Source organism: Bos mutus, chromosome X (genome assembly GCF_027580195.1).
Source record: "Bos mutus isolate GX-2022 chromosome X, NWIPB_WYAK_1.1, whole genome shotgun sequence".
NCBI classification, from domain to species: domain Eukaryota; kingdom Metazoa; phylum Chordata; class Mammalia; order Artiodactyla; family Bovidae; genus Bos; species Bos mutus.
In genome coordinates, this window is record NC_091646.1 from 85,359,200 (window position 1) to 85,384,628 (window position 25,429).

Here is a 25,429-nt window from a genome sequence, read left to right on the forward strand (position 1 = left end):
GTGGTTTCTTAAAAAGTTCTGTTCTTAAGATTTTATCTAAGTGAAATGAAAGCATAGGTCTCACAAAGACTGGTACATGAATATCTATAGCAGCTTATTTGTAGTATTTAAAACTGAAAACAGCCCAAACAGAAATATGATGAAACATCATACAAGAACAATAAGAAATAACTTATTGCTCAAAATAACACCATTGGGAAAAAATCTCAGAATAATTATGCTGAGTTAGGACAAAAAAGAGAATATAGCATATTATTACATTTCTATAAAATTCAACAAAATGAAAAAGGCATTTCATGAAATAAAGACAGTAGTGAAAGAAAGCAGATCAGTGGTTGCCTAGGGACAGGGATGGGCTAAGTAGAGAGGAAAGTAATACAAAGGGGAAAAAGAAGTTTTTAGAAGTGGCAGGTATGGTAACCATTTTGATTGTGGTAAAGGTGTTCAGGAAAATCTAAACATGGATTTATTTTCTAATTTAAGGAATGGAAAAGCATGTTTGGAGTGAAAGAATCCTCAAATAATTTAAGGTCTGGAAAGTGCTTGTCAACCTATTATACAAATAGCTTTTCTTTAAAGTGAATACTAAATCAAAATGTTCAAAATTGTTTCTATTTAATGTGGTGCTGTCCTTTTTGCATTCTTGGTCATATTTTACAACTATTTCTTTGTATTCTACAAATACGCTTTTTTCTATACTATTAGTAATGTGCATCTCAAGTAAGGTCCTGGTTTTCAGTTTGCCAGTCCAGAGCCTGTCGGATTCTGATGTGAACCACTTCTAGGCATAGGTTTGTGTTAGAAGTCTTAAATTTAAGGGACATTCTGGACTAGGCACCTGCTGTTGGGAAAACAAAAAAGCAATGAGCAGTTATTGCAAATTTCACTTGGTAAGTCAAGGACTCAAATGTACAAACTGGGCTTGTACAGACTGTTCTCTTACCAAAAAGTTTCAACCAATTCCTGTCCTCAGTTCTTTTTTCCTAATACCTCTTCATCCCTCAAGATCCCAGTCTAAGGTTGCATACCAGCCCACAGTTGACTTTGGTGAAATTGCTTTCTTTCTAGAAAGATAAATCATGTGCAAAACAGGCTGAGGTAAAACGCAGCAGTGGTTGGAAATAATCTTTGACCTGGTCCTGGAGAGTTTAGGAGATGCTGAGGAAGAAAAAAAAGCTTTTAAAGTAATTTTTAGCAATAAAGTATTAATATTTTTATTTAAGGTAGGTGCATTTTTTTTAACTGAATAGACAACAGTATAGGGTAAACATAACTTTTATAAGCACTGGGAAACCAACAAATTCATTTGACTCACTTTATTAGTATTTGTTTTTTGCAGCAATGTGGAACCAAACTTGCAATACCTCCAAGGTACACCTGTATGTGGTCAGGTAGGTTTGCTCTCTCTTGTGTCAAAGATGGTCAGTGGCAGCTCTAGCCTCAGAGTCCACTAGGCTTTTAAACAAGCACGTTGCATCTGCATGTGTGGGATGCTGCTGCTAAGTCGCTTCAGTCGTATCCGACTCTGTGCGACCCCATAGACGGCAGCCCACCAGCCTCCCCGTCCCTGGTATTCTCCAGGCAATCACACTGGAGTGGGTTGCCATTTCCTTCTCCAATGCATGGAAGTGAAGAGTGAAAGTGAAGTCGCTCAGTCGTATCTAACTCCTAGCGACCCCATGGACTGCAGCCTACTAGGCCCCTTCATCCATGGGATTTTCCAGGCAAGAGTACTGGAGTGGGTTGCCATTGCCTTCTCAGATGTGTGGGATAAATGATGTGAAAACCAATAGATGCTGCCAAGCAGGCTGCAAAGAAAAGATTTTTTTTTTTTTTTTGACCAAAGTAGTCATCTTGCTTGGAACCTCTTTTCATTGTAGGCTCTGCCCTCTGTGCTGAGCCTCAGTCCAAAGTTTACCTCACAGAGAACTCAAAGCCAAAGCTCAGATCCCTGTGAGGTTGTCTAATTGTAGCATGGGGCCCTGGGGGACAAACTCCTAGAAGAGGGGGGAGGGTGTGAGGACAACAGTGAAATGAACAGAAGTTGAAAATAAATGTGGATAGATTATGGTTTCTATGGTCACCAGATCATGAGTGGAATATACCATGTATCCTTCTGAGATGTAAAACCATCCTCAGGATATGAAGGGGGTTAAATTTCCAACAGCTATGGAAGGCAGAGGGTCAAGTTATGCAAAGTTCCCTGCTTAGTAGATAGTCCCTCCCAGCCATGCCCTCTGTTGGCAGACAGTGAAAAAATTTTCCAGAGGAGGGCTCAGGCCATCAGTTCCTGGTTCATTTTCTGGTCTCAGACAGATATTCTTTAGGGAGAGGATTGGCCCCATGAGTTCTTTTCTTGAGATCAAATTCCCCTGAGCCAGTCATAATGCACCAAGGTTGCAGATGGCAGAGAACCCAGGCCTAGGCCAAGTCTTGCAGTGGCCATGCAATCTCTGAGTGTGGTTTGGGGTGTTTATAGTAAGAAAAAAAGGAGAGTGAATGAAAACTCTCTCACCCATATAATCCCTAGGGGGAAACTGGAGCTTATGTAAGGAAGCCTGGGCATACTCAGAAATTATTATTGATATATTCTGAGGAGCAAATGCATGGCATGGGGAGGTTTCTGTGGTGCTATAGTTAAGTTAACACGAAGAACAGCTAGCTGGTCCCCAGAAGTAACACAGAGTTTACCCTGGCCCCATCCCCTCTTATCTCAGTTGAACCAGGGAGAAACAACTATGTGAACTTTCAGCATTCCTGCTCTGCATCCTCTGCCAGAGCACAGCAGGTTGGAGTGAGAGACACGGGGAATAAGACTGTACCTTTCTGCCATTGACACAACAGGGGGACTTTCACTGTTTTGCCATGGTTCAGGAGTGACAGAACAAGGGTCATTTTAGTTGACTACATTCCTCCCAGCCTATGTCTCATGTTGCTGTTCAGTCCCTAAGTTGTATCTGACTCTTTGCAACCCCATTGACTGCAGCATGCCAGGCTTCTCAAATTCCTGTCCATTGAGTCGGTGATGCCAACCAACCATCTCTTTCTCTGTTGCTCCCTTCTCCTCTCGCTCTCAATCTTTTCCAGCATCAGGAACTATTCCAGTGAGTCAGCTCTTCACATCTGGTAGCCAAAGTAATGGAGCTTTGGCTTCAGCTTCCAATGAATATTCAGGGATGATTTCCTTTAGGATTGACTGCCTTGATCTACTTGCCATCCAAGACACTCTCAAGTTGTCTTCTCCAGCATCAAAACTCAAAAGCATCAATTCTTCAGTGCTCAGCCTTTCTTTTGGTCCAACTCTCATATCCATACAGGACTAATGGAAAAAAACATAGCCTTCACTATAAGAAATTTGTTGGCAAAGTGATGTCTTTGCTTTTTAATACCCTCTTTAGATTTTTCATAGCTTTATTGCCAAGGAACAGGAGTTTTCAAATTCGTGGCTGCAGTCAACGTCTGCTGTGATTTTGGAGCCCAAGAAAATAAAATCTACCACTGTTTCCAATTTTCCCCCATCTATTTGCCATGAAGTGCAAGATGGGTCCAGATGCCATGACCTTACTATATTGAATATTGAGTTTTAAGCCAGCTTTTCACTCTCCTCTTTCACCCTGATCAGGAGGCTCTTTAGTTCTTTTAGTTCACTCTTATTACCATCAGAGTGAAATCATCTGCATATCTGAGGTTGCTGATATTTCTTCTGGCAATCTTGATTCCAGCTTGTGATTCATCCAGCCTGGCATTTCACATGATGTACTCTGCATATAAGTTAAATAAGCAGGGTCACAAGCCTTTCCCGATTTTGAAAGTCCATTGTTCCGTGTCTGGTTCTAAGTGTTGCTCTTGACCTGCATACAGGTTTCTAAGGAGGCAGGTAATGTGGTCTGGTATTGCCACCCTTTTAAGTATTTTCTACAGTTTTTTTTTTTTTTTTTTTGGGGGGGGTGTGATCCTCACAGTTGAAGGCTTTAACATAGTCAGTGAAGCAGAGGTTGATGTTTTCCTGGAATTCCTTTGCTTTTTATATGATTCAATAGATGTTGGCAATGTGATCTCTGGTTTCTCTGCCTTTTCTAAATCCAGCTTGTACTTTCAAAATTTCTTGGTTCACCTACTGATGAAGCCTAGCCTGAAGGATTTTGAGCATTACCTTGCTAGCATGTGAAATGAGAGCAATTGTACAGAGGTTAGAACATCCTTTGGCACTGTCCTTCTTTGGCATTGGAATGAAAACCTTTTCCAGTCCCGCAGCCAATGCTGAGTTTTCCAAATTTGCTGACATATTGAGTGCAGCACTTTAACAGCATCATCTATTGGGATTTGAAATAGCTCAGCTGGAATTTCATCACCTGCATTAGCTTTGTTCATAGTAATGTTTTCTGAGGCCCACTTGACTTCACACTCTAGGATGTCTTGCTCTAAGAGAGTGATCTCATCATCATGGTTATCTGAGTCACTAAGACCATTTTTGTCTAGTTCTTCTGTGTATTCTTGACACCTCTTCTTAATCTCATCTGCTTCTGTTAGGTCCTTGCCTTTTCTGTCCTTTACTGTGTCCATCTTTGCATGAAATTTTCCCTTGGTATCTCTAATTTCCTTGAAGAGATCTCTAGTCTTTCCCATTCTATTGTTTTCCTCTATTTCTTTGCATTGTTCACTTAGGAAGGCTTGCTTTCCCTTTCTCTCTTGCCTTTCACTTCTCTTTTTTTTCCCCAGCTATTTGTAATGCTTCCTCAGACAACAATTTTGCCTTCCTGCATTTCTTCCACCTTGGGATGGTTTTGGTCACTGCCTTCTATACAATGTTACAAACCTCTGTCCATAGTTCTTCAGGCACTCTACCAGATCTACTCCTTTCAATCTATTTGTCACCTCCATACCTGAATGGTCTAATGGATTGCCCTACTTTCTTCAATTTAATCCTGAACTTTGCAATATGGAGTGCATATTGCACTGGAGCCACAGCCAGCTCCAGATCTTATTTTTCCTGACTCTATTGAGCTTCTCCATGTTTGGCTGTCAAGAATATAATCAATCTGAATTCGGTATTGACCATGTGCTGATGTCCATGTGTAGAATCATCTCTTGTGTTGTTGGAAGAGGGTGTTTGCTATGACCAGTGTGTTCTCTTGGCAAAACTCTGCTAGCCTTTGCCCTGCTTCATTTTGTACTCCAAGCCCAAATTTTCCCTGTTACTCAGGTATCTCTTGACTTCCTACTTTTTCATTCCAATCCTCTATGATTAAAAGGACATCTTTTTTGGTTGTTAGTTCTATAAGGTCTTGTAGGTCTTCGTAGAACTGTTTTATTTCATCTTCTTTGATATTAGTGATTGAGGCATAGACTTGGATTACTGTAATGTTGAATGGTTTGCTTTGGAAACCAACTGAGATTATTCTGCTGCTTTTTAGAATGCCCCCAAATACTGTAGTTCAGATTATTTGGTTGACTATGAGAGCAACTCCATTTCTTCTAATGGAATCTTGGCCACAGTAATAGATATAATGGTCATCTGAGTTAAATTTGCCTATTCCCATCCATTTTCATTCACTGATTCCTAAAATGTCACTGTTCACATTTGCCATCTCCTGTTTGACCATGTCCAAGTTGCCTTGATTCATGAACCTAACATTCCAAGTTCTTATGCAGTACTGTTCCTTACAGCATCAGAATTCACTTTCACCACCAGACACATCCACCACACAACACCATCATTTCCACTTTGGCCCAGCCTCTTCATTCTTTTTGGAGCTATTTCTCTGCTCTTCCCCGGTAACATAATGGACACCTACTGACCTGGGGGGCTTATCTACTGGTGTCATATATTCTTGACTTTTCATACTGTCCATGGGGTTCTCAAAGCAAGAATACTGAAGTGGTTTGCCATTCCCTTCTCCAGTGGACCATGTTTTGTCAGAACTCTCCACCATGACCCATCCATCTTGGGTTGTCCTGCACAGCATGGCTCATAGCTTCTTCGAGTTACATGAGGCTGTGATCCATGTGATCATTTTGGTTAGCTTTCTGTGACAGTGGTTTGTGGGGAACTCACAAATTCACCTTCCTGCTGCAGGGAGAGCTCCAACAGCTGCAGCTACACTGCCCACCTTCAGAAGCCAGACTAGAAGTGTATATCTCCACAAAACCTGGTTCTCAATGATTTCTACCAAGTGAGAGCACCTGCTTGGATCCCCAGTGGTAAAAACTTCCCGTGTGGCAGCCCTAGAGAGTTTCTCCTTTTGTTAGTGAGCAAGTTTCAGATTTCACATTTGTGTCTCATCATTGCGTGCCTGGTGGTTAAGAGAGCCAAGGCAGCAGGTCCAACAGCCTTTAAAGGATAAACCTACTATTCATATTCAGTTCCTCCTGTACAAGTTGTCATGGTGCTTGGAATAGGAAGCCACCCCAGTCCTGTGTGAGAACAGAAGGCTATGGGTTAATGTGTCTTGTGTGACTTCTGAACAGAAGAGGTGAATATGCTTTATACATTGGAAGTACTAGGAAGAGAGTTCAATCTTCCAAGGATGAGCAACTATAACAGTATCCCCCCCGCCTCTGGATTTAGTGGTATCTTATTCTATCCATGAATATGGATGCACCAAAAGAATAAAGTTTTTTTTTCTTTTAAATTAAATTGTCTCTCCTTCCCAGTATAAGATGCCAGTTCAGTCACTAAAGAATGGATAATTTGTCATTTAAGAATGGCAAAATTATAGGTCATTTCCCCTCATCAATTTTTGTCCATTTTTGAGCCTAAAGGCAAGCTAGAAAAGTGCAGTTAAAGTACTCAAGTTGCCAACACTGGCAAAAACATGCACTTTGTTAGCACACAGGCATCTTTTGTCCTGCTCCTCCATGGACAGTGTTCTGATGAGTATGGCTTTAAATGAAATCCAAGTATCTTCTCTCCCTGTTTAGCTCAGGTACTAAATCAGGTACTAATCAAAAAAGTAGAGCTACATTTCAGGTATAAACTAGTCTATTCCTGAGTAGAACATGTGCTATTCACACTCATGGTGTAAGAGGCAATCTCAGCATGCACCTAGTCTCTTCTTGCAGGTAGAACAGGCAAGCCCTGGGTAGGCCTAGAATGCAGAGGTCACAGTGTCTCTGCCCTAGCCCCATGACACCCACTTTGTGCCAGAGCCTGGGTTTTGCAGCAAAACTCATTTCAGGCCAAGCAGCCCTGGGTCCAACAAGAATTATAAGCTGTCTATTATAACTCTTTAAATGGCCAGTCCTGCTGCTTCAATCATTAATTCACCAGAGAAACAGTATGATGATAGAGTGGGTGCCTATTTTCAGTTCAGTTCAGTTGCTCGGTCGTGTCCAACTCTTTGCCTATTTTAGACAGCGTATTCAAAAGCAGAGACATCACTTTGCTGACAAAGGTCTGGACTGTTAAAGCTATGGTTTTTCAAGTAGTCATGTACGGATGTGAGAATTGGACCACCAAGAAGACTGAGTGCCAAAGATTCGATGCTTTCAAACTGTGGTGAAGGAGAAGCCTCTTGAGAGTCCCTTGGATAACAAGGAGACCAAACCAGTCAATCTTAAAGGAAATCAGCCCTGAATATTCATTGGAAGGACTGATGCTGAGGCTGAAGCTTTAATACTTTGGCCACCTGATGCAAAGAGCTGACTCACTGGAAAAGACTGATGCTGGGAAAGATTGAGGGCAGGAGGAGAAGGGGGCCACAGAGGATGAGATGGTTAGATAACATCACTGACTCAATAGACATGAATTTGTGCAAACTCCAGGAAATGGTGAAGGACAGGAAAGCCTGGTGCACTACAGTCCATGGGTTTGCAAAGTTGGACATGATTTAGTGACTGGAAAACAACAGGGTGCCTATGATTCGTGTAGCAAAGTAACAATAGAAGGGACACCCCTAAACTGATAAAGGATATGAAACCAATTATTAATGTATTGCCTCCCTGTTCTAATTTCACCCTTTAAGATAAGTTCTCTGATAATGGATGGATTACTTTAAGAATCTCTCTTTCAGAGTGATCATGATGTTCTCTTTTCTCAGGTAGAAGACACTGGATGGACACTGAAGGAGGAAGTAGCTCTCCTGTGACTTCTGTCAGAAGTGTGAGTGTAACGATAGCCTAGGTGTTCTGCTCCAAGCATGGGCCCAGAAAAACTGTCCTCATCAATTGTGCAGAACCAGTATGGCCTGGTTAGCTCTCTGTGGGCCTCTTTATAGGGATATCTTGTGCTCCAAGCCACCTACCCACTGATTCCCCCTACTTGATTGCACTCATTCCTCACCTTACCCCACCACTAGGTTTATCTCCTGCACTTATCCAAAGGCTGCGACCCTCACAACATCGAGGCCCTCCTGATCCTATGTATAGGACATTGCTAGTTCCAGGCCTCCAACTCCACCAGGTCCCTTGTTCCTACTACATGTCCACATGCTGGCCATGAGCTGTGACTTTCCCACACTGATGTTCTCCAGAGGATACCTTCCTGTTTACTCTGCCACTGTAGACCAGCTCTGGTTCCGCAGACTGGCTCTGGCACTGGTAAATTAGCAAACTTCTCTGCCATCCAGTAGGTTCTGCTACACCTTCTCCAATGAGCTGTTATCTCTAGCCTTGGGGAGGAACCCCCATTCCAAGTTTGTCTTTCTTTGGGCATGCTTCTTAAACCCAGGATACCATATAGAGTTTTCCTATATCCTATATATCCTACATGTGTCATATTTAATAATTCTTTATGTTTAAACATTATGTTTAATTTTCTCCTGTCCACTGTGTATTTTCCATCTCCTGATTGGATCCAGGTTGCTACAGAACACAACACCTACAACAAATACCATTCTTGGAATTACTAAAAGCTTTCTTTTGAGAGTTTCATCAAGTAAGAATGTCCACTATTACCCAGAAAGTATAGTAGGTGGGAAAAGAAGGAACAAAGTGCTTGGAAAGGAAGACGTGAAACTGGCACTATTTGCAGATGATATAATTCTGTACACTAAATTCTACAGGTATTTACAGACAAATTGGTGGAATCAATAAAAGAGTCTAGGTGGCTGTTTATAGGATAAAATATTAACATTCAGAAGTCAATTTTATTCTATTTACCAGCAATACATTTACAAAATGAAAATTTCAAAGGCAGTATTTGTAAAATATGAAGTACCTAGGATAAAATGCTCTCTTATGGGAAAAATGAAATATTATTGGGACATATTAATGAAGTTTTTATTAAAAGGAAAGGCACACCATATCCATTCAATAACATTCTATATTATAGACAAGAAATCAAATCTAAAAGTGCAATGCAGTCCTAATTAGAACCCTAAATGGGGTTTTGGTTGAATTTTTTCTGATGAATTGATATTTGAAAAGGATTCAAGAGAGGCAAAAAAAAAATAACCTAGACATTCTTGAAGAACAAGGTAGAATTGAGTGGCCTTATCCAAATATCAGAATTGGCTGTAGAACTGTAGGGATTAATTTGTGGTATTTTAAGTAGACAGATAAATAGAGCCATGGTACTTAATAGAGAATACACAAACTAGCCCATACATAGGTAGATGTTTGATTTATGACACATGCAGAACTGCAAATCAGTTGGAAAAGGGCAGACTTTTCAATAAGTGGTTCACTGAAACAATCAGATATCCACATTAAAAAATCCACATCACTTGTAGGTGGATTATGACCTAACTGTGAGAGGCAAAACCATAAATATTTCAGAAGACAATATAGAGAATAGTTTTATGGCCCAAGGGCAGGGACAGATTTCTTGAAACAGAAAAACACTAGCCATAAGGAAAAGAATGATAAATTTTGACTATGCTATCATTAAGTATGTTATATAATTAAGCATGTCTTAATTAAAGTCTGTTCACAAAGCACAGCACAGAAGAGAAAATACAAACAACAAAACGAAAGATTATTTTAGCCACACATATAACCACCAATGGATTGATATTTAAAACACATAAATAACTCACTGTATAAGTAAAAACAGGATGGGAAATAGAATAGAAAAATGGTGAAAGAGTTGAACACGAACAGGCTTTTCATAGGAGAGAATGTCCAAAATGTTCATAAACGTAAGAATGTGCAAAAATTTAATAGTAGAGGAAAACAAGTAAATTAAATTCTGGCAATATTTGGTGTAGATGAAGATATGCAGGCAGAGGAACTCTCTATGTTGCTACTGGGACTGTAAGTTGGTACAACCACTACAGAAAACAATTTGGCACCATGTAGAAAAGCTGGAGATATGCATACTCTATGGGCCAGTGATTCTCTTCTTGCTTGTATACCCAAGAGACTTTTAAACATGAGTCCCATGAAAAATGCCCAAGAAGGTTCATTGCACCATTGTTCATGATTAAAAGCTAAAAACAGCCCCAGTGTTCATCCAGTGTAAAATGATACAATCATATCACAATTACTTTGCTAAAATCATGCATTGGAATGCTAGTCAATGATGGAGACAAAAGGTCTAAGTCTACTAGGCACAAGATGGACAAGTCTCTCAAATAAATATGATATAGAATGAAAGAAGCAGGCCATAAAAGGGAGCATGCAGTATTATTCCACCGACACAACTTCAAATAAACTGTACTGCTTAGGAATGCATACAAAAGTTGTAAAGTCATGTTTATAAAAAAATATTTTAGAAATGATCATCATAAAGTCAAGATAATGGCTATATCCATAGGGGAGAGTGTGGGTTGTGATTGGGAGGAATACCAGTGGCTGTATTCTGGAAGGCTGGCAATGTTCTATTTCTTGACCTTGGTCCTGGTTACGTGTGTTTGTTTTTACAAGGGGCTTCCCTGGCATTATCTAAACCTGGCAGATACGTTATATGCACTTCTCTGTGCCTCAGATTTGAAAAAATAAGTGCTTTCTCCAAAAAACGTAATAGAAAAAAAAAATGTGTGATGTAGAACTTTTGATGAGGTTTGAACTCTTATGGATGAATCTTTTAATCAAGAGAGCAGTAAGTGTCCATTATCATTAGAAGAGGCAAAAGAAGGGATTGTTTAAACTGTCATTTAGTCACTAAAAATGCCTGACTCTTTTGGGACCCCATGGATTATAGCTGGCCAGGCTCCTCTGTCCATGGGATTTCTCTGGCAAGAGTACTGGAGAGGGTTGCCATTTCCTTCTCCAGGGAATCTTCTTGACCCAGGGATGGACCCGTGTCTACTGCACTGGTAGGAGGATTCTTTACCACTAAGCCACCAGGGAAGCCCATTTAAACTGTAGGTATCCCATAATCTAGTTAGCACTTGAAACCTTTCTCTTGCCAGATAATTCACCCTATATTTATATCAATTCCCAACTCACTGATGACTGACAAATTGGAGGATCATCATCAACATTAATAAGATCATTAGGCATCACAGGCCAAATACATTACAGTAAGACTAGGCCACCACACTTAAATGCAAGCAGGCACACCGAGGCTACTGGGCAGGCAAAAGGCATCTGTGCCTTTTTCTCAGGACAGTCCACTACAGTAACTTAGGGTTTAACCTTATCACATTTCACCAGTACTGCTGTCCAGAGACCTCCACGTACTGGAGAATCTAGAGTAAGCTGAGGAATGTCCTCATCATGCTGTGACATTGGACATGAAATTTGCCATGGTATACCCAAAGCTGGACGGAGAAGGCAATGGCACCCCACTCCAGTACTCTTGCCTGGAAAATCCTATGGACCGAGGAGCCTGGTAGGCTGTAGTCCAAGGGGTCGCTGAGGGTCGGACACGACTGAGCCACTTCACTTTCACTTTTCACTTTCATGCATTGGAGAAGGAAATGGCAACCCACTCCAGTGTTCTTGCCTGGAGAATCCCAGGGATGGGGCAGCCTGGTGGGCTGCCGTATATGGGGTCACACAGAGTCGGACATGACTGGGGTGACTTAGCAGCAGCACCCAAAGCTGGAAGATCGAAGAGTTGGTTTAGGTTGTGCACCTTATAGGGAGAACCCAGGAGGAGGTTTGGTCTTCCAGATTTCAATATAAACTACTTCATCCTCCAGGCCTTGCATTTCTAGGCTCAACAGTGCTAATCTGCTTTGACCCCACCTCTTACTCATTATACTCTCTGCAATAGCAGGACGAAAAATTTAACTATGGGACAAATTTTCCTGAGGACATTGCTCAAGACAGTTCTGAATATGGAAGTCTCCAGGAAAATTTTTAAAAAGCCATCATTTTCCATAGTGTATTCTCTCAGGAATTTTCTGTCACCTATCAATCCAGCCAGCCATCCATCCAATACACAGTGTTTAACACATGGTAAGTGCTAACTACCATGCTTAGCACTGGGAGGGACTGGGGTGTATGTGTTTATTTTGGTACATACTGTGAGGTTCCGGTTTATGTTGCCATTTAGTAGATAGATACCTAAGGTATTCATTTCAGCACTTTTTACTGAAGTGAACTGCCATTTCCCTTGTATCTCTGAAAACCTCCTTGATTTCCTACTAATATTAACAGTGGAACTTATTTATGTATACGAGGCTCTGCCCCTGGGCGTTTTATTCTGTTCTAGAGACCCTGTACAAGAATATTTAAATCACGGTGGCGTTAAACACGTTTTAATATCTGATAGGGCCAGTTTCTGCGCAGTGCACATTTTTTTTTCTCTTTCAGGAACGTGTTCGGGCCCGCGGCAGGGGGCGGGATCGCGCCTCCTCCGCGGCTCTGGTTCCAGTGGAGCTTCACGGACGCAGAGATGGAAATCCCGAGGCTGCTCCCGGCTCGCGGGATGCGACAAACCGGCGGGGCTGGCAGCCCCGAGGGCAGCGGCCGGATCCGCGGAGGTCCTGACCTGCGGGCCAGTCAGGCCCCGGCGCGCCGCCTCCTGCTGCTCCGGGGCCCCCAAGATGGCGGGCCCGGGAGGCGGCGTGAGGAGGCCAGCGCGGCTTCTTCTTGCCCAGGCCCAGGCCCAGGCCCGAGCCCGTTGGCGCTGAGGCCCGATCACGCTAGCAGCTATGGCAGCGGCGGCGGGAGCGGCGGCGATGACTTCTTCCTGGTGCTGCTGGACCCGGTGGGTGGAGACGTAGATACCGCGGGCGCTGGCCAGGCCACAGGGCCCGTGTGGAGGGAGGAAGCCGGGCTGGGCCCAAGGCTCCTGGGGGGCGAAAGCGGCGCGAACCCCGAGGGCCGCCCTGCGCTGGGCCCCAGCTGCCTGTCGGCTATCCCCGCTCCAGTCCCGGCCCTGGCCCCGATCCCCGCTTCAGGCCTGGGCCCTGCCGCGGCCTTCGCAGGCACAGTCGCCATTCACAACCAAAACCTGCTGTTGCGCTTGGAGAACGGCGTCCTCACCCTAGCCACGCCCCCACCGCAGCCCGGGGGTCTGATCGTCCCGCAAGCTGGGATCCCGCACGCTGCGCAGCCTGGAGACTGTCCCGAGCTGCCGCCCGACCTCCTGCTGGCGGAGCGGGCAGAACCTGCGCCTGCCCCAGCTCCCAAGGAGGAGGAGGAGGGCCCGGCGGCTGTTGAGAGCCCCCGCGGGCCGCCAGGCCCAGGCCAGGGCGTGTTGCTGTACCTGTGTCCTGAGGTGCAGTGCGGACAAACCTTTGCAAAGAAGCACCAGCTGAAGGTGCACCTGCTGACACACAGCAGCAGCCAGGGCCAGCGGCCCTTCAAGTGCCCCCTGGGTGGTTGTGGGTGGACCTTCACCACCTCCTACAAGCTCAAGAGGCATCTGCAGTCACACGACAAACTGAGGCCCTTCGGCTGCCCAGCAGAGGGCTGTGGCAAGAGCTTCACCACCGTGTATAACCTCAAAGCACACATGAAGGGCCACGAGCAGGAGAACTCATTCAAATGTGAGGTGTGTGAGGAGACCTTCCCACACAGGCCAAACTCAGCGCCCCACCAGCGCAGCCACTTGAGCCTGAGAGGCCCTACCAGTGTGCGTTTTCCAGCTGCAAGAAGACATTTATCACAGTGAGTGCCCTGTTTTCCCATAACCATTTCCACTTCAGGAACAGGAACTCTTTTCCTGTTCCTTTCCTGGCTGCAGTAAACAGTATGACAAGGCTTGTAGGCTGAAAATTCACCTTCGAGCCACACTGGTGAGAGACCGTTCCTTTGTGACTTTGAGGGCTGTGGCTGGAACTTCACTAGCATGTCCAAACTCCTAAGGCACAAACGGAAGCACGATGATGACCGGAGGTTCATGTGCCCGTGGAAGGGTGTGGAAATCTTTCACAAGGGCTGAACATCTGAAAGGCCACAGCATAACCCACCTGGGCACGGCCTTTTGTGTGCCCGTGGAAGGTTGCTGTGCCAGGTTCTCTGCTGCTCGCAGTAGTCTCTACATTCACTCCAAGAAACACTTGCAGGATGTGGACACTTGGAAAAGCCGATGCCCAGTCGCCACTTGTAATAAACTCTTCACATCCAAGCACAGCATGAAGACCCACATGGCCAAAAGGCACAACCTGCGCCAGGATCTCTTAGCTCAGCTGGAAGCTGCAAATTCTCTTACACCCAGCAGTGAACTTACCAGCCAGGGGCAGAGTGACCTCAGTGATGCTGAGCTTGTGTCTCTCTTCTCTGATGTGCCTGGTAATAATAGTTCTGCTGCAGTACTGGACACGGCATTGGTGAACTCTGGGATCTTGACTATTGATGTGGCTTCTGTGAACTCAACTCTGGCAGGAAACCTCCCTGCTAATAATAATAATTCCTTAGGGCAGGCAGTGGACCCTCAGGCCTTGATGGCCACCAGTGACCTTCCTCAAAGTTTGGATACCTCACTCTTCTTTGGAACGACAGCAGCAGGTTTTCAGCAGGGTCCCTTAGATATGGATGATGTCTCAAGTCTAAGTGCGGGGCCGTTGGCATCTCTGAGCTCTTTGGCTTTGAAAAACTCGAGTCAAGAGCCCCAAGCTTTGATCCCTAGCAGTAAGCTAACAGTAGACACAGATGCTCTGACTCCTTCAAGCACCCTTTGTGAAAACAGTGTCTCAGAACTACTGCCACCAACCAAAACGGAATGGAATGTACATCCTGACTCTGACTTCTTTGCACAGGAGGAAGAAACCCAGTTTGGATTCTCCAATCCAGCAGGAAACCATGGGTCTCAGAAAGAAACAGATCTTATCACAGTGACTGGCAGCTCATTTTTGGTATGAACTAAATTCTGTTCATTCCTGCCACATGGCTTACTTTTATTGATGACACTCAATTTTGAGAATATTCTGGCCTGAATGCTTAAATACAGTCATTTCTTATAGGTCTGAAGGAGAACAGAGCCCTGGGCTGCAAATTTGGAGATTTAAATCCTGATCTTGGGTCTGGAACTTGCGGGTTGTGTGACCTTGAACAAGTCACTTATCCTATCTGAGCCTTAATTTCCTTATTTATGAGATGAGGTGGTTTGAATAGATTGTTTCTAAGGTCTTTTCAACTCTATGATTCCTTGATAATAAGCTTCTTTCCTTGAGAAAAATTAGAACATTTTTTCAGTGATGTTGCATGTGCTTTTTTCAAACATGCATAATATACACATAATATAATGAACATTCATATACATGACACCCAACTTCAGCTATTATCAATTCATGAATATTCTTTTTTTATCTAATCTCCATTCATACCCTCTTCCAGTATTATTTTGAAATAAATACAAGGTATCACATAATTTCGACCATAAATATGCAATATATAGTTCTGAAAAGCATGGGCTCTTTTGAAAAAATCTTCAGTTCCATTGTCATACTTAAAGTTAGCAGTAATTCCTTAATACTGTCAACATTCCAGCTTATAATTGTCTCATAAATGCTATTTGTTGTTAACATTTAAACAGTTAGAATCTGAGTAAGCCTCTTAAGTGTCTTTTTAATCTGTATATTACCCTATTGTCTCTTTGCATTTAATTCACTGAAGAAAAGTTATTTCACATGTAGAGCTTACCAGTCTTAAGTCTTGGTGATTATATCCACGTGGTGTCACATTCCTCTACACTCTATTTCCTTAATTTGGTGTTTGGATCTAGAGACTTGGTCAGAATGGAGGGGCCATGAATGTTTCATGTGTTGTGTTCTTTTAGCATGTGGCACAGAATGTCTAGTTTTCTCTTGGATATTTGCAGCTTCCAGTGATAGTGCATTAATTCATAATTACCTTGCTTCTGATATCATGATTTGTTCTTGTAGAGTTACTATTAGTGGAGGAATAAATGCTGCTGAAGGCATATGTAAAAATTCATTAGAAATATATTCAATGACAAAATATTTTCTTGAAGATAGAACTAACAAGGAGAAAAGGTAACAAAAAATGTGTTGACTCTGCTCACCATTTATCTTCCTCGTCTCTTTTGATGATGAGGTTTGTTTTTATAGAAATTGCCAGCCAGGACTTTGACATGAAACAGCATGTGCATGCTTACTCATTCATGTCCGACTCTGAGATGTCATGGACTGTAGCCCACCAGTCTCCTCTGTCCATGGGATTTTCCATGGCAAGAATACTGGATTGGGTAACCATTGTCTTCTCCGGGTTATCTTCCTGACCCCGGTCTCGAACCTGGGTCTCCTATATTGCAGGCAGTTTCTTTACCATATGAGCCACTAGGGAAGCCTGAGATGAAACAGACCCAGGGTCAAATTCATGTTGAATAAGTGGCCTTGAATAAATTAGTTTCACTAAGCTTCAGTTTCCTAGCTGTCAAATGATCATAGCAGTGCACATACATAGCTAACACACCTGAGACTTTTAATCCTTTCCAGTTTTTAATAGGTAAGGAAAAAATATTACATCTTTGGCTTATCTTGTTGAATTTATACAATCCTTTCACGCTCTCAATCCTCCTTACTATAAGGAAGAAATTGGGATAATTTGATCCTGTTCCTGTCTAGACAATAAGGTTTGTGAGAATTAGGGTGAAGCAGGATGGGGAAATCTCTTTATTTCCTCCACTGTATTGTTTCCTCCCTGCCAGGAATTTCTGTGGCTAATGCCAGAAGTGGAAACATTACTCACAGGTATATCTGCATCCCTATTCATTAGACCAATCTGTCACCATCTTTGATATCTTTCAGAGTTAGACTTTGCTGTACCTCCAAAGTCACTTGTGCATGAAGCTGATAATGGAGCAGAGAAAGATTCCTGCTCTCTGTGGTTTGGAGAGCTCATTGCATTTTCCCAGAGTTGAAAGGAAAGGTTGAAGCTGAATATTGTGTAAAATTTCTGTCTTACATGAGTATGGCATTTTTAATTTTGTGGAATATCTTCACAACCCTGTGTGGTGGTTTTGGCAAAGTTGGCTGTGACTCATGGCATTTTAGCAAATGCACATTCCAAATGGACTTTGGCTAGTGACTGACAGTTCTATATATAGCTTAAAACAAAGAAGATAAATTCTTTTCACCTCTCCCTTCCCACTCATCCAACTTTCATGATTTATTACTGTGTCATAACTAGCTGCCGTTTTCCACTTTAATTGGTTTCTGTTACTTTCTGTTTACTTTCTCGCCCGTCCTTGTATGTGCATTCCAGCCCTTGCCATGCCTTACTTTTTATTTTTTAATGGATAGATCTCTTCTTGCTACTGTTCCTCAGATCTCCTCATAGACATTTTCTTCACTGGTAACATTTGCTGAGTGTACACTGCAGTTGTGTGTATAGTAAGAAGTTATTTTCTGAGCTTAAATAATCCTGTGTGTATATATATGACTCAGATGATATAAGACATTATTTTCTATATTGTGCAGACAAGAAATGGATTTCTGTTTCATTATTTCCATTTTTAAGAAGTTTTTGCCAAGGAGTTCAGTTAAAACTCTATTTGCTGTAGTGTACTAGCCCAGTAGTGTTTGCATGTGAATGTCTATGGATGACATTTATTGTAGCGCTTTGGAAGTGCACCAAAAAATTGTCACTTTGAAATGTTTATGTACTGTGTGTAAGGGAGTATACACACACATCCACATAAATATATTTTTAAAGTGGTTTTATTCATTTAGTGATAAAAGTAGACATACTTTTGTAAATCAGAGAAGTGCTCAGAATTTCATTGTGTCTACTCAGTGTTTTCTCTTTTTGCTTTAGAAATATTTGTATTCATAAAGCACATTTAAAAATATTGTAATTCATTAAGGACTCTTAAATTGACCACTATATTGCATATCTGGCAGTTAACGTGCGTCGAGGATTGGAATGAACACACAAGTAGCAAACATCAAATAAATTACTTACACATGAAGATAATTTATACTGTGATTTCTTTTTTTGAATTCCTTAAATCAAGTTCCATCCAATAAAAAAATCATTATACTTTTTCCTACTCATTGAATTTTCAAAGGACAGATGTTAACTTTTCTCATGGGTTCACAGGATTTCATTGAACAAATTCATTCAAATAATTCCCTTTCAACTCCATTTTCTAAAAAAATGGTGGACCTTTTTATACTTTAAAGGTATGAAGTTAAATTTCTGTTGTTGATGGTTTAAAATTGCCATCACTTCTTTTAAATAATTGTACACATTTTAATTTAATCCTATTTCCTTTCTGCTTCTCCTCCATTTGGTTTATTAAAAAAATCTTGCCAATTGGAAGCATAATAATATAATGGCTTAAAACAGGTTTATTTCTGGGTACTCTGTTGATCACATTGATCATGTTAAAAATATATTGGCATTGGCATTTTTATCAAGTAATGTAACGAATATAACAGTGCTGAATAGCAGGAGTTAATTATGAGTAAAGTATGAAATTTATTTGTCTCTTCATGTTCTTATCCAGGAGGCATATGAGAAGGCAATTTATTAACTGGAGGTACCACTGTATTTATTTCAAGTTAATAAATACTTATTAAGCATCATTGTGCAAAATACAACGTAACATATTAAAGGTTCTATAAGAAGAGTAATATTCAACTCTGACATTTACAAAGATTACAGTTGATGGGAGACAGAAAAAGATTAAATGGAGAAGAGAAACAGGAAAAGTTTAATTTGGTACCAAAATGACTGACGGGGGGGAAAAAAAAACGGTAAGAATAATGAGTTTATTCTGAACACAGATGAGAGCCAGTGAATGTGTTTAAATACTGGAGTCAGATCATGAAAATGATATCTAGAGTGTTAATATAATGGAAGTGTACAATATGGATTAGATGGTGCATGCGTGCACGCTAGGTTGCTCTAGTCATGTCCAACTCTGTGTGACCCTATGATCTGGAGCCCACCAGGCTCCTCTGTCAATGGGATTTTCCAGGTGAGAATACTAGAGTGGGTTGCCATACCCTCCTCCAGGGGATCTTACCGACCCAGGGATCGAACCCGCATCTCTTATGCCTCCTGCATTGGCAGGTAGGTTCTTTATCACTAGTGACACCTGAGAAGCCTGAATTAGATGGTAGAGACTGGAATAGAAAACCAGTGAGAAAGCTTTTGCAGCAGCGCAGGTGTTCTATGATGAAACATGAACCCTGGACTAGATGCTGTCAGTGGGAAATGACAAGAAGGAACAGATATTAGGGAGATAGCTATCATCATAGCAAATTAGAAATAACTCAAGTTTCCTTGGGGACTGTAATAATCATTTTCACTTAACAGTGAAGTAAGTAAGAAAGTCTTTTTTGGAAATGAGTGTGTTAAGATGGTGTTTAGCTAAATGATAATTTTAAAATAATTGTTATTCCTGCATAAGCTATCCACATTGTGCTTTATCTGCTTTCTAAACAGCAACTGAGGGCCACTTCCTCTTTCTTAGTTCCCTCAGGCATTCTTAGAACTACCTATACAATTCTGATCCTTTTATTTCCCTTTCAATTATGAGAGGCCTCTTCGCCTTGTCTTGAGTGAGACACTGAACAACGTGGTTACTAGTTTACATGGCTATTGAGCACTTGAAATGGGCCTAGTGTGAATGTAAGACTGAATTTTTAATTAAATTTAATTTAAATTGAATCTGAAACAGTTGAAAATATTTTCTGTTAAACACAACTTTACTGTTTTAGTAGGATTAAATTTCACTTTAATTATTGAAACTTTAACATCCAAATTGAGATGTACTGTAAAATACAAACATAATTTTGAGGACTTAGTGCACAAAAATATTTCATAGTATTTTTTATTGATTACACATTGAATAATATTTGAATATTTTTCAGTTTTATTGAGGTATAACTGACAGTAAAATTGTAAAATATTTAAAATGTACATTATGGTGGTTTGATATTTGTATACATTGTGAGATGTGTTAACTAACTAGATCCTATTCCTAGGGTCTAGTTAGTTAATACATCCATCAAGTTACATATTTATTCATTTTTGAGGGGTGAGAACATTATATTTTAAATATATTTGCTTAAAGTAATATAACAGTAAAATTAATCCTAATCGTTTTTTACTTTTAAAAATGTGGCTATGGAAAAATTTTAAGTTATGCATTATAACAATTAAAATGTTTTAAAAATTAAAAGCTACAGCTATTACTCTTATTAAGTTTCTATTGGAAAGCACCAATCTGGATGTAACATTACCTCTCCAGACTACTCTGCATCAAAATGAGTTATTCAGTCTCTGCTGTGCATTGAGTATGTTTTCTACTACTGTGCTTAAGGTTTAGTAGTTATTCTATATTTAGGGTAAAATGATTTAAGTATTGTCACAGACTCTGTCACAAGTTGGTGAATTGTTACTATGAATTTGAGCAATTCTTCATGAAAATTTTATTTACTGGAGTGAGTTTTACCTGCATTTGTCTCAGTTGGAGCAGGCCAGTAGTAGAATCGTCAAAATCCAACATCACTGGATCTTTGTGAGATTGGCTTGTAGCTCCTTAGCCAGAGTTACATCTATCACTAGAGAAAATTGAGAGGCAAGTGGTGGCATAAGAACATAGTCATGAGAACCCCTATCATAGTCTTTCCATTTTATAATTGCTTTATACACTAAAAGACATAACCATAAAAAGAGTGGAAGAAAAACTGAAAAATTAAAGAAGGAGCATGAATTAGGAATTAGGCTGTATTTAATGGTAAATTTGATTTACCTACATTGTCCTAGATTGTGAACTAAATTTCATTCTTTTTAATTACTAACATTTAAAACCACATAAAACCCTTTTGTCAGTTTTTCTAAAGAAAGAAGCCTAACAGTATTTTAAAAGAAAGCATACAGTGATCTAAAAGCACCAACAGTCTCTGACCCTTAATACCATCCTTTATACATATTAAAAAGCAGAGACATTACTTTGCCAACAAAGGTCTGTCTAGTCAAGGCTATGGTATTTCCAGTGGTCATGTATGGATGTGAGACTTGGACTGTGAAGAAGACTGAGTGCCAAAGAATTGATACTTTTGAACTGTGGTGTTGAAGACTCTTGAGAGTCCCTTGGGCTGCAAGGAGATTCAACCAGTCCATCCTAAAGGAGATCAGTCCTGGGTGTTCATTGGAAGGACTGATGCTGAAGCTGAAACTCCAATACTTTGGCCACCTCATGCAAAGAGTTGACTCATTGGAAAAGACCCTGATGCTGGGAGGGATTGGGGGCAGGAGGAGGAGGGGATGACAGAGGATGAGATGGCTGCATGGCATCACCAACTCAAGGGACATGAGTTTGAGTAGACTCCGGGAGTTGGTGATGGACAGGGAGTCTGGCGTGCTGTGATTCATGGCGTCACGAAGAGTCGGACACAACTGAACAACTGAACTGAACTGAACTGAACTGATACATATTTACCAAAGTGCATGCTAGGACACTTAAATTGTGTCTGACTCTTTGTGACCGTGTGAACTGTAGCCCGCTGGATTCCTCTATCCATGGGATTCTACAGGCAAGAATACTGGAGTGGGTTGCCATGCCCTCCTCCAGGGAATCTTCTCGACCCAGGGTCTGAACCCATGTCTCCTGCAGCTCCTGCATTGCAGGCAGATTCTTTACCACTGAGCCACCAGGGAAATCCATTTACCAAGGTACCAATCAGCAGTTATGTATTGAGTATGTAATACGTGAAACACCCTGAGGTATTATACCTAAGTATGCTTCACTGCTGCTGCTGCTGCTAAGTCACTTCAGTTGTGTCTGACTCTGTGCGACCCCAGAGATGGCAGCCCACCAGGCTCCCCCATCCCTGAGATTCTCCAGGCAAGAACACTGGAGTGGGTTGCCATTTCCTTCTCCAATGCATGAAAGTGAAAAGTGAAAGTGAAGTCACTCAGTCATGTCTGACTCCTAGCGACCCCATGGACTGCAGCCTACCAGGCTCCTCCATCCATGGGATTTTCCACACAAGAGTACTGATGCTTCACTAATCCATTAATAAATATTTTACCTCTTAAGTACCTCTTATGTGACAAGTATTGTCCTTATGTTCAAAGACATGATCTAGATGGGAAATTATTAAAATCAATAAATAACAGAATTCTAAAGAGGTACCTTATAGATTTTACCAGAGTAAGATGTATCATTTTAAATGGATGTACTAGAAGTGATTCTAGAGAATTTATACATTTAAAAAATTTTATTTATTTTTAATTGACGGATAATTGCTTTATAATACTGTGTTGATTTCTGCCATACATCAATGTGAATCAGCCATAGATATCCATATGTCCCCTCCTTCTTGACTCTTTCCCACCTCCACCATCCCAACCCTCTAGGTTGTTACAGAGCCATGGTTTAAGTTCCCTAAGTGAAACAGAAAGTTCCCATTGGATATCTATTTTACGTATGGTAGTGTATATGTTCAGAGAAGGCAATGGCACCCCACTCCAGTACTCTTGCCTGGAAAATCCTATGGATGGAGGAGCCTGGTAGGCTGCAGTCCATGGGGTCGCTGAAGGTCGGACACGACTGAGCGACTTCAGTTTCACTTTTCACTTTCATGCATTGGAGAGGGAAATGGCAACCCACTCTGGTCCCATCACTTCATGGGAAATAGATGGGGAAACAGTGGAAACAGTGCCAGACTTCATTTTTGGGAGTTCCAAAATCACTGCAGATGGTGATTGCAGCCATGAAATTAAAAGACGCTTACTCCTTGGAAGGAAAGTTATGACCAACCTAGATAGCATATTCAAAAGCAGAGACATTACTTTTCCAACAAAGGTCCGTCTAGTCAAGGCTATGGTTTTTCCTGTGGTCATGTGTGGATGTGAGAGTTGGACTGTGAAGAAAGCTTAGAGCTGAAGAATTGATGCTTTTGAACTGTGGTGTTGGAGAAGACTCTTGAGAGTCCCTTGGGCTGCAAGGAGATCCAACCAGTCCATCCTAAAGGAGATCAGTCCTGGGTGTTCATTGGAAGGAATGATGCTAAATCTGAAACTCCAGTATTTTGGCCACCTCATGTGAAGAGTTGACTCATTGGAAAAGACTCTGATGCTGGGAGGGATTGGGGGCAGGAGGAGAAGGGGACGACAGAGGATGAGATGACTGGATGGCATCACTGACTTGATGGACTTGAGTTTGACTGAACTCTGGGAGTTGGTGATGGACAGGGAGGCCTGGCATGCTGTGATTCATGGGGTTGCAAAGAGTCTGAGACAACTGAGCAACTGAACTGAACTGAATATTCCATTGTGTACATGTAATACAGCTTCTTTATCCATTCAGTTCATCTGTCAGTGGACATCTAGGTTGCTTCCATGTCCTAGTTCTTGTACATAGTACTGCAGTGAACACTGGGGTGCTGCTGCTGCTAAGTCACTTCAGTCGTGTCCGACTCTGTGTAACCCCATAGACGGCAGCCCACAAGGCTCCCCCATCCCTGGGATTCTCCAGGCAAGAACACTGGAGTGGGTTGCCATTTCCTTCTCCAGTGCATAAAAGTGAAAAGTGAAAGTGAAGTCACTCAGTCATGTCCGACTCTTCGTGACCCCATGGACTGCAGCCCACCAGGCTCCTCCATCCATGGGATTTTCTAGGCAAGAGTACTGGAGTGGGGTGCCATTGCCTTCTCCAGAACACTGGGGTATGTGTGTGTTTTTCAATTTTGGTTTCCTCAGGGTATATGCCTAGTAGTGGAATTACTGGGTCATATGGTAGTTTTATTCCTAATTATTTAAGGAATCTCCATACTGTCATCCATAGTGGCTGTATTAATTTAAATTCCCACCAACTGCATGAGGGTTCCCTTTTCTCCACATCTTCTTTTGCATTTATTTTTTTGTGGATTTTTTGATGATGGTCATTCTGACCAGTATGTGGTGGTATCTAATTGTAGTTTTGATTTGCATTTCTCTAATAATAAGTGATGTTGAGCATCTTTTCATATGATTACTAGTGATCTGTATGTCTTCTTTGGAGAAATGTCTGTTTAGGTCTTTTGCCCACTTTGTGATTGGGTTGTTTTATCTGGTATTGAGTTGTATGAGCCACTTATATATTTTGGAGATTAATTCTTTGTCAGTTATTTAATTTGCTATTATTTTCTTCCATTCTGAGAGTTTTATTTTCACCTTTTTTATAGTTTCCTTTGCTTTGCAAAAACTTTTAGGTTAAATTATGTCCCACTTGTTTATTTCAGTTTTTATTTCCATTACTATAGGAGGTGGGTCATAGAGGATCTTGCTGTGATTTATGTCATACAGTGTTCTGCCTATGTTTTCCTCTAAGAGCTTTATAATTTCTGGTCTTACATTTGGATCTTTCATCCATTTGGAGTTTATCTTTGTGTATGGTATTAGGAAATATTCTAATTTCATTCTTTTACATGTAGTTGTCCAGTTATCACAGCACTACTTATTGAAGTGACTATCTTTCCCCATTGTATATTCTTGCCTCCTTTGTCAAAGATAAGGTGTCCATAGCTGTGTGTCTTTATCTCTGGGGTTTCTATCTTATTCCATTGTTCTATATTTCTGTTTTTGTGCCAATATAATACTGTCTTGATGACTGTAACTTTGTAGTATAATCTGAAGTCAGGAAGGTTGATTCCTCCAGCTCTGTTTTTCTTTCTCAATATTGCTTTGGCTATCCAGGGTCCTTTGCATTTCCATATGAATTGTAAAAGCTTTTGTTCTAGTTCTGTGAAAAATGCCATTGGCAATTTGATATGGACTTCATTAAATCTGTAGATTACATTTGGTAGTATAGTCATATTCACAGAATTGATTCTTACAATCCAGGAACATAGAATATGTCTCCATTTGTCATCTTTGATTTCTTTCATCAGTGTCTTATAGTTTTCTGTATACAGCTCTTTTGTTTTCTTAGGTAGGTTTATTCCTAGATATTTTATTCTTTTTGTTGCAATGGTAAATAAGATTGAATACTTAAGTTCTCTTTCTAATTTATCATTGTTATAGGAATGAAACTGATTTCTGTGTATTGATTTTATGTCCTGCAACTTTGCTAAATTCATTGATTAGCTCTAGTAATTTTGTGATAATATCTTCAGGGTTTTCTATGTATAGTATCATGTAGTCTCCAAACAGTGAGAGTTTTACTTCTTTTCCATTCTGGATTCCCTTT

The 25,429-nt window shown here is 41.1% G+C and overlaps 1 protein-coding gene across 1 annotated transcript; it reads left to right on the forward strand.

Moving 5' to 3' along the window:
- The first annotated feature begins 12,640 nt into the window (after positions 1 to 12,640).
- Positions 12,641 to 18,827, forward strand: LOC102271404 (zinc finger X-linked protein ZXDB). The gene is given in 5 exon segments (XM_070366053.1): positions 12,641 to 13,886; positions 13,889 to 13,981; positions 13,984 to 14,064; positions 14,067 to 14,199; positions 14,201 to 18,827. Coding segments are annotated over 5 exon segments (2,406 nt in total). The 5' UTR covers positions 12,641 to 12,727; the 3' UTR covers positions 15,141 to 18,827.
- The last annotated feature ends 6,602 nt before the right edge of the window (positions 18,828 to 25,429 follow it).